Source organism: Triticum urartu, chromosome 2 (assembly GCF_003073215.2).
Source record: "Triticum urartu cultivar G1812 chromosome 2, Tu2.1, whole genome shotgun sequence".
Taxonomy (NCBI): Eukaryota; Viridiplantae; Streptophyta; class Magnoliopsida; order Poales; family Poaceae; genus Triticum; species Triticum urartu.
In genome coordinates, this window is record NC_053023.1 from 193,568,064 (window position 1) to 193,578,491 (window position 10,428).

Here is a 10,428-nt window from a genome sequence, read left to right on the forward strand (position 1 = left end):
AGCGGCGTATGTAGACGAGATTTTTTTTTTACATATATGTCTCATTCATATCATAAAGAACAAAGTACAAATCACGTAAAGACCGACATGACAATACTGAAAAGATAGTAGAACATCTCTGAGCTTGACACCAACGCTCGTCAACTGCTTTCGGCACCACCACAGCAGCCACCGAAAAAAAGAATGACGAATCACCACCCCACCCGAGCTCGACGCGGCTCCATCGCTGATATGCAACTTTGCGGACCTCCAAAGTGGCTCACCAAAAGTGAAGTCCTTGCCGTTAAACGAATCAGACCGGGGCAACACCCCGGACACGCCATCGAACTCCAGATCTGGCACTCCACCACGACTAAGACGCCAAAGGAGGAAACCATACCTTCCATCCACAAACCACGAACCCAGTAGATATTCCGTCTTCCAGATGTCGTCGATGCAGACCACAATCTACATCCGCTCCTGGACTACCTCCCAAGCTTTCAGATGTCGTTGAAATGCCCTTTAACCCAACCGATCGGTGCAGCGCGAGGTAATTATGACAAGTTGCCAAGTAGTAGTACACGTCATAAGTTTTCTTTTTTTTGCGGGTGAAAGAAAAAAACTTATGTCGAGCACAACAATTAGCACAGCGTACACGGCTCTTTTGGCTTTACAAACACGAATTTGCTTCCTTGCCTCTAAATTGCACCGTAGTCCAATGCCCAAGTTGCCAACTTTTTTTTTCTGAGACACAAGCCAAGTTGCCAACTACACAACGTCCTCGTTAATTACGACCAGGCCCGCTCCTTCAAGCAAGGCAAGTCGGCCGTGGGCCGAACTTCCTTCCGACCCGAACCCTACGACCGTTACATCGACAACGAGTCCAGGTCGGCCACGCCCGTGCCCCCGGCGACTTGGAGCGGGCGAATAAACCCTCGTGGATGCCCTCTTCTCCAAGAAAGGACCGAGGAGGCACCAGCGTGGACAGCAAACAAATATCGCAAAGCAGGGGAAGCAAAAGCAGAGCCGTCGTCGCCTCCGAACCCCACACCGTCGCATCTCAGTTCCAATCCCTCCCGCCGCCGCCGCCGCCGCCGCCGCGCCCCGCCTCCCTCGGCCCCGCGGATCGCGGCTCCGGTCCCGAGTCTCCTCTCCGCTCCGCCCTCCGGGGGTTCGGTCTGGTCCGCCCTTGCGTGGACGGGCTCTCCTGGGGTTTTGGCGGTGGCTGGCATGCTCTCCGGCGACCTGGTGCGGTGAACCCGATGCTGCGCCTACTGTCGGTCGGTGAGAGGTGCGTTTCTTCTTCTTCTCGTCTCTCCGTTTATGTCGGCGGTTCTTGTAGAGGGGAAGGTGGATCTTCTTGGGGAGTTTTCAGACTGAAAACGACACGGCTTTGCTGAATTCGTTTGCCGATTTATATATGGTACAATGCGCTCAACTGTGTACGAATATATTTTATTGTGAGTTGCTCGCGTGGAATCGGAAGCTGTTGTAGTTTGGAATTTGGGGTTTGTTATTACTGTGATCAATTGGGATTCAAATCTAGCTTAAATATGTCAATTCTGCCACATACTATGCCTGAACACGTGTCCATACCGTTACGTTGGCCTAGATAATTAGTTTGAAACTTTGATGCTTCATGAATGAATGCATTGTCGAAGTTTGCAATTTGATTCCATATATGCTGGATAAATAAAATGGCTAGTATTTTGGGGGAAGTTATGAGATGATTACCTGAACTACATTGCTTCTGCTGTACAATTGAGTTTTAAATTTCACCCTGCAAGTGTCAGATAAGCTTGGAAACTTGCAATATTTGATGTTGTGCTCTTACATTTGTGAGCAGGCTGTTGACAACCGGAACAAATAGGCGGACAGCCCGTTTGTCCCAGTCGAGTCACGCCAGTGGTTACTACGCAACAGTGAGGGACAATGGCTTGTCAACAAGGCGAAATATCCCACCCGTCTTCTCTAGAATGTTCTCACATTACAAGGACATTGTCAGAAAGAAAGTTGAGGATCACAACTATAGAAAAAGGTTTTCCAGAGGCTATGGTTCCCTCTCTGGGGCAGTGTCAAATTCATCCGCAAGACAGCAAGGCCAATTGACGTTGAAGCGGCCCAGTCATATGTACTCGTATAGTGGTCCCCGATTCCCGTTGCTGAGCCGAGCAGCCTGTGCGCTAACTCTGTCCTTAACGAGATCACATATCATCCCTGGGGTCGTGGCTTTAGCTTTTGGGAAGATGGCATTGTCGCAGCCTGTCCTGGCAGACTCACGGCCATACATGCCCAAAATGGAAGGCATTGTCACGAGGACACGAGATACTGGCGAGTTGCTGTCAGCCATGGCTAGGTCAGTCTGGGAGGGTATCACTTTGTTTATAAGAGCAGTTCATTTGGCATTCCTGTTCTTCCCTGCAACTGCATTAGCTCCATTTGCTGATAGTTTAAGTATAGAATTTAGAAGAAGGTGGCTTTCTCTTGTACGTCGTACGCTTGAAAAGGCGGGGCCAGCATTCATTAAGTGGGGTCAATGGGCTGCAACTCGCCCTGATCTTTTTCCAAGTGATCTCTGTGTTGAGCTTGCAAAGCTTCACAGCGGAGCTCCGGTGCATGGCTTTGCTTACAGCAAAGCTTCTATTGAGAAGGCATTTGGCCGTAAGCTATCTGAAATATTTGAAACTTTTGAAGAGAATCCTGTAGCTTCTGGAAGCATTGCACAAATACATCGGGCCACATTAAAAGATCGTCCTGACTCGAACTCGACCAGAAAAAAGAAAAGAGATCAACATCCTGTAAAGCATGTTGCAGTTAAGGTGAGGCATCCTGGTGTGGGGGAATCAATCAAGAAGGACTTCTTACTCATCAATTTTATGGCAAAAGTTTCGAACGCCGTCCCTGGATTGAGCTGGCTAAGGCTGGATGAGAGCGTCCGCCAGTTTGCAGTTTTCATGATGTCTCAAGTTGACCTTTCTAGGGAAGCTTCTAATTTGCATCGTTTCAGACACAACTTCCGTAGATGGAGACATGTTTCATTCCCAGAACCATTGTACCCACTTGTCCATCCAGCTGTCCTTATCGAGTCATTTGAGAATGGAGAAAGTGTTGCTCGTTTTGTGGATGAAACTGAAGGAAATTCTCGGATGAAGAAGGACCTTGCCCACATTGGGACATATGCATTTTTGAAGATGCTTCTGGTATGCACGTCTTTTATTTGTTTCCTGTTTTTCTCTTTTCCCCTGAGTGGTGGTTTACTGGCGATTGGTATAGCCATATAGCACCATGGTTAGCCTTAGAAGTATGATCTGTTGTTAATTGTTTATCTGATATATTCCCAGTATAATTCAGCCACTGAATTATTCTTTATCATTCTTCCCTGTTTCTACAGGAGGACAATTTTATTCACGCGGATATGCACCCGGGAAACATTCTTGTCCGTCTAAACGAGACCAAGAATAAGAGGAAAACGTTTTTCAGATCTAAGCCCCATATTGTTTTTCTTGATGTTGGCATGACTGCTGAGCTCTCAGTAGCTGACCGTGATAACTTAAAACAATTCTTCAAGGCGGTTGCTATCAGAGATGGTCGTACGGCTGCTAAGTGTACGTTACGATTATCAGATAACCAGAGCTGTCCAAATCCAGCAGCCTTTACTGAGGTAAAGCATGAAACTTGTAGGCAATATTTAGATCTTAATCAGATTTGATAGTTCTTTACTTGATATGCGATGTTTAAGTGCAGCTACCTTCATTATGGCCATCAGATGTCATCCATCGTATATTATATGTACATTTATTCGTTCTTGTACATAACATCTGGGTGCCTGCATATACAGACATTATGATTATATACAATATCATGCATTTTCATGGAGAGTTCGAAATGATTTATATGCTAAAGAATATGTCATCTAATAGTAGGATTTGGGGTGTGTTAACACAATATTTAACTGGTTTGCTTGGGTTACTCTTGCCTGACCTATGCCAATATAAGGGATTTTGAAGGATCCTTGCCCTCTTGTTAGCTCAGGGATTTTAGGTTCATGTCTTTCTCCCTTCAGCTTAGATGCAGTGCAGTCCAGATATGTTGGCTTCAGTACTAGCTTTTGTATCTTTTATTATCTATTTGCATAACGTATTTTCCACCCAAGCAGTCTAGCTTCAATTTTGTGTCCATTGCTGTATCTCCCAATCAATAACATGCTTGTGGCCTTGTGCAACTCAATATGACTATTTTGGCCTCAGATTCGGAGCTCAAAGTTGCTAATCACTATTGTTAGTTTTTTTTTTGAGAAAATTGTGTTGATTAGTTGTTTCTACATTAATTTAATCTGGGCCTAATGGTCCTTCTCTGGTAGCTGCATGCATTGACCAGGGGATAAATAATTGGGCGCAGAATCAGTTTTCACGCATTGATAGGAACCTGTACTTTTTATCTAGTCTTTGAGGGTTTCGTCTTGTCTTCTGAAATATTCTGCTATACTACAGATTGCACAATCCTGATGTTTCTACACATTTTTTCCCTTGAATAACAGTACTAATATTTTTTGGTCATGGTAGGAATTGGATAAGACATTTACGTTCTGGGGAACACCGGAGGGAGACGTATTTCATCCTGTCGAATGCATGCATCAATTGCTCGACACAGTTCGTCGCCACAAAGTCAACATTGATGGCAACATCTGTACTGTAATGGTGACCATTTTGGTTCTTGAGGTAATGCACTGTTGTAAAACTTTAAATTGATATCAATATACTTGCTATGTTTCGGTTATTATACTGTGTACAGAAGGAAATTTGACGTCTTTATAACGATCTTTGTTGTTTTCCTCATTTGACAAATTAATTTTTAAATACTTTCTTTGTTCAAGAAAGATGATGTAGACGACAGTTTGGGCACAGTCGGCTATCATGCTACTTTGACCATTATATAAAATTGTGAAAATACATAAAAAACTATATTATGAAAAAATCCTCATAAAGACTGGATCGTGTATTTTCAACCAGAGGTAGTAACTTCCAGGGTTGATTTAATTTTCATCATCACTACATTATACTCCCTCCGTCCCATAATATAAGAGCGTTTTTTGACACTAGTGTAGTGTCAAAAACGCTCTTATATTATGGGACAGAGGGAGTATGTTTTATGCTTAATGGAACTTACCTAAGGAAATAGAACTAGTTTACAGGGTCTAGTCAGTTTGGTTGCTGACCACCCTTTTCTATGCTATACTACAAGCTACTCCCTCCGTTCCTAAATACTTGTCTTTCTAGGCATTTCAACAAGTGACTACATACGGAGCAAAATGAGTGAATCTACACTCTAAAATATGTCTACATACATCCGTATGTAGTAGTCATTTGAAATGTCTAGAAAGACAAGTATTTAGGAACGGAGGGAGTACAATACACTGTGCATAGTATCTGTATGCCCTTACAGGAATTAGGAAGATGGATATTATACTTACCATGGCTATTCATTCTACTGTAGGGGTGGCAACGCAAGCTAGACCCACGCTTTGATATCATGGAAACATTGAAGACTCTACTAATAGAGAAGGAAGTTAAACAACCACCACCAGATTATTTTGGATAAACCATTTTTCAGTTGTCAGAGTACAAGGATCAGGTAATGTGATTTTTATAACATGTATTCTGTCGTTCAAAAGTGCACCATTGTTTTGTGCTAACCAACCTTTTAGCACAAGCACTTGAAATATGATGTTGGCGCAAAAACCCCAGCCCATGGAATAAGCTCATTTGAGTTTCGAGCTATGGATTCTTACCCAACGCTGCAGTTGATTTTCACACTAATTCTATATGGCACGTAATAACAGTGCCTCCGGCCTTTTGTTAGTTGCTGCCGAAATTTGGTGTAGAAATCAAACAGTTCCTCGCGCCTTTTAGGTAGTTTACTGCTGAAATTTGGTGCAGACCATCAACTTATCCTGTGTGCACCAGCTTGTATATCAGAACCATAGTTCTCATATCTGCTGTTTTACATGTACATTGTTTCCATCCGATCTTGCATGATAAAATGGAATTTCAAACTTGCAACTAGGATGTTCATCCGCTCGCAATTCTGATATCTGTTGCATATCTTTTGGCAGATTATCCCAAACACGGCATCAGTGAAAGATGACGACTGCATGGGACAGAAGTTGGAATGCCTAACTCGTGAGGCAAATTAAAGTAACACTCAATGCTGCTACGCACTTGTTCTCCCTCCTTTCTGAAAGTAGTATTAGATGCAACTTACTGCACTGGGTACAGTTTGACAACCTTCAGTGCGAAAATTTTGGCCGCCGCCTTGGGCTGATTCAGTCACGGGGTTCTGTAATCCATCAAATCTCTTTCTAGATGTAGTTACATGATAACTATCATAAACTACGTTGCAGGGTAGTGTGAATTTTAATTCCATGTTAATCCTTCGTACTTGCAGTTTTTTTTTTTTGAGGATCACGTACTTGCAGGCGTGCTGTCCCGATGTAAAGTTTGGATTCGGAAGACCATGGCTGTGAATGTCTAAGCTATACTTCCTCCGTAAACTAATATAAGAGTGTTTAGATTACTAAAATAGTGATCTAAACGCTCTTATATTAGTTTACAGAGTGAGTACTTTTTACGTTTTCTGTGAAACCCGTAACTGGTGCAATTTCGGCAACTTCAATTGTGGATTTGATCGCCAACTTCAATTGTTTGTTTCTAAGCTAGTTCTGCCCGTTCAAATATAAGATGTTTTGGATATTTCAATATGGACTACATGAACTGAAATAAATGAACAAATATAGTAAAATATAGGGGTAAAATATATATATATATATATATATATATATATATATATATATATATATATATATATTACTACATCCTTATATTTGTGAACAGGCGGAAGTAGTGACTTATCATGTTGACGCCTCGGAGTAAACTTTGGTGATTGGACTGAACAGGCTTTTCCATGGCCCGGAAAGCTAGCGACTTTGTTCGCTCCGTCTGGCCGTTACGTCCTACGTCCTGTGCAAGACCTCAGAGCATATACGACAGTCCGCAAATAATCTCTTCTACATGCCTTAATTAAAAAAACCTTAAATTCATAATATTACATGCAATGTAAAATCTAATCTAAGCGAAGCTCATCTCACTCCGCCGTGCCCATGTCCAGCGGCCGGCTGCGTCTCTCAAAGTATTCATTCGGTCGCTGACGAGGTAGAGTAGGACATGTGACACACACTGCCTCATGGACTCAAGGCGCCGTCGTCTCCATGCCCTACTTTTTCTCGTTGGAGTCCGAAACCTTCATGGTGTCATGGGTGTGAGACCAATGATGGATCTGCCAATGTTCAGCATGATGCGGTTGAGGCGCCTGGACTAGTGCACCATACTGGGCGCCAAAGAATGCGACTCCGCCATGAGGGCAGCCGCTGTCTATCACGCCCGCTGCCTCGCATAGTGGGCACACCCAACCATATTAGCGTCGCACGATGCCCATGCGTTCACCTTTGCCTCGGCGCGCTATTGAAGCAGTTGCGCATCCGCCCGCCACATTCAGACGCCAAACGGACCGCACCGGCTACTGTGAGGCAGCAGGGACACACATTGTGGCAGATCCATGCGCCATTTGGGCAGACGCAATGGATTCCCGACGGAAGGAGTCCGAGCGTTGCCGTCGGGCGGCTCCTCCTAGAAGCGGCGGAGCAAGGTTGACGACCATCTCCTCCTTGGGGCCGCGTGGGATGATCTGGAGCTGCAGGTGTTGGGAAACATAGTAGAAAACAAAAAAAACACCCTACGAACACCCAAGAACAATATGAAGATGTATAACGGATTGTGATCAATGATTGTTACCGACTCTGGGAGTGCAGCGGAAGTAGATGAGTCGGTCTAGATCGTACTTGAAATCCCTCGAACGTTGATGACGATCACGCGAACCGCCCACGAACGATCCCTCGAACGGAAGACCGAAAGCACGACCTCTCTACTTGGTTGCAAGCGTACGGTCTTCACGATCCGGTAGCACTTCGCCGTCCAGAGCTAATCATCGCCGGAGAATTAGAGGGAGGAGATTAAAACCACATAGGGCTTCTAATTATGAGGATTAGAGGTGGCTAGGGCTAGCTCTAATTAGTCTAGGACCAACTAGAACTAGAACTACATCAACTAGAGGAGGCTCCCAAAACTTGTGGTATATAGGTTAGAGGGGAGGGAGAGGGCAACCACCAAAGGGAAGGAGCCCCCTTGGTACGCCAGCCTTGGGGGAGTCCTACTCCCTCCCCAAGTAGGATTCGCCCCCACCCACACACACACTAGGAAAGGGGGGTGCCACTTCCACTTGCCCCCTTGTGGCCCAAGTTCCTTCCACCTCTTGGCCTTATTAGGCCCATTGACATTAAATTAAATATATATTTGTTCTAAACATTTTCAGAGCATTATATATATATAATTTAACATCCCCGGAAACATTTTCCACCTATATATATTAATCAGTAATACCCGACATTACCCGATATTCACCGAAACCCTTCCGATGACCCCGAAACACTTTCGAAACTATTCCGGATATTAATGAAACAATTCCACAATTATATTCTCATCACTCCCGTCCTACTATCACTCAGCAAATCTTGATTACCTTAAGCTTGTGACCCCGTAGGTTCGGTAACCATAGACATAAACGAAACCCCTTCGTTTAATGACTGATAGTGGACCGTAGACATCCATATCGGTCCATATGATTACAAGAATGATATTCCAGTGAATCTTTGGTTATCATGTGATGTTCCCTTTGCTTCGCAATACTTCACAAAACCCAGTGTGCATCGGTATCCTCCAGAGTCATCACCATGCTCACTATACCGTTGCTCTCGTTACCGGTTTTGTTCTTCTTTCTCGTTGACGTGTTACGGCATCCCCGTGACGTAGTAACCTGTTTCTGGCCAGACGATGATGGATGCCGTCACACCGAGAGGGCCCTAAGAATATCTCTCCATCGTCAGAGGAGCAAATCCCACTCTCAAGCTATCTGGTCACTTGTCAAACTTTCCGATGAACCTGAAAGTTGTCGTTGTGATCACCTTGTTACAGATGACGTTTGAGCAACCCCAAAGCCCACCATCCAGTAGGAAGTGACCGAGACACTCTCATGGTCTGAGGAACTAAAACACATGCTAACACTTCGTGTTATAACAGATGATTTTAGACGATACGATCACATAGTATAATAGACAAGTATTGGGTCGATTCAATATGATCGTTCTTCAAACTTCATACCCTCAATTGTTTTAGGACTACCGTTACACTTAACGATATCTTAAGATCCGGAAAACGTGATCACCAACAACACTTGAGCTGGTCTTAGAGGCGAGACCGGGAACCTATTGTTTACCGTTTATCATTCCACACGTGCATATGAGTTTTCCACTGAATCACATATTCGAGGATCATAGCAGTTATAGCATAGAATATAACCTCTCAACTATGAATAATGGAAATATAATAATACAATATTATTGCCTCTAAAGGAAATATGCCCTAGAGGCAATAATAAAGTTGTTATCTTATATTTCCTTATATCATGATAAATGCTTATTATTCATGCTAAAATTGTATTAACCGGAAACTTGATACATGTGTGGATACATAGACAAAACACCGTGTCCCTAGTGAGCCTCTACTAGACTAGCTCGTTAATCAAAGATGGTTAAGTTTCCTAACCATGGACATGTGTTGTCATTTGATGAAAGGGATCACATCATTAGGAGAATGATGTGATGGACAAGACCCATCTGTTAGTTTAGCATATTGATCGTTCAGTTTTATTGCTATTGCTTTCTTCATGTCATATACATATTCCTTTGACCATGAGATTATGCAACTCCCGGACACCGGAGGAATAACTTGTGTGCTATCAAACATCACAAAGTAACTGGGTGATTATAAAGATGCTCTACAGGTATCTGCGAAGGTGTTTTTTCGGTTGGCATAGATCGAGATTATGATTTGTCACTCTGAGTATCGGAGAGGTATCTCTGGGCCCTCTCGGTAATGCACATCATAAGAAGCCTTGCAAGAAGTTAGTCACAAGGTGATGTATTACGGAACGAGTAAAGAGACTTGCCGGTAACAAGATTGAACTAGGTATGAACATACCGACGATCGAATCTCGGGTAAGTAACATACCGATAGACAAAGGGAATTACGTATGTTGTCATAAAGGTTCGACGGATAAAGATCTTTGTAGAATATGTAGGAGCCAATATGGGCATCCAGGTTCCGCTATTGGTTATTGACCAGAGAGGTATCTCGGTCATGTCTACACAGTTCTTGAGCCCGTAGGGTCCGCACGGTTAACGTTCGTTGACAATATAGTTTTATATGAGTTATGTATGTTGGTGACCGAATGTTGTTCGGAGTCCCGGATGAGATCATGGACATAACGTGGAGCTCCGGA

At 43.7% G+C, this 10,428-nt stretch overlaps 1 protein-coding gene across 1 annotated transcript; it reads left to right on the forward strand.

Annotated features, from left to right (window-relative positions):
* The first annotated feature begins 905 nt into the window (after positions 1–905).
* LOC125536710 (probable serine/threonine-protein kinase abkC) lies at positions 906–6,407 on the forward strand. The gene is made up of 6 exons (XM_048699952.1): positions 906–1,270; positions 1,826–3,179; positions 3,371–3,640; positions 4,542–4,697; positions 5,473–5,610; positions 6,092–6,407. The coding sequence occupies exons 1-5, from the start codon at positions 921–923 to the stop codon at positions 5,575–5,577; spliced, it is 2,235 nt and encodes a 744-aa protein (XP_048555909.1). The 5' UTR covers positions 906–920; the 3' UTR covers positions 5,578–5,610; positions 6,092–6,407.
* The last annotated feature ends 4,021 nt before the right edge of the window (positions 6,408–10,428 follow it).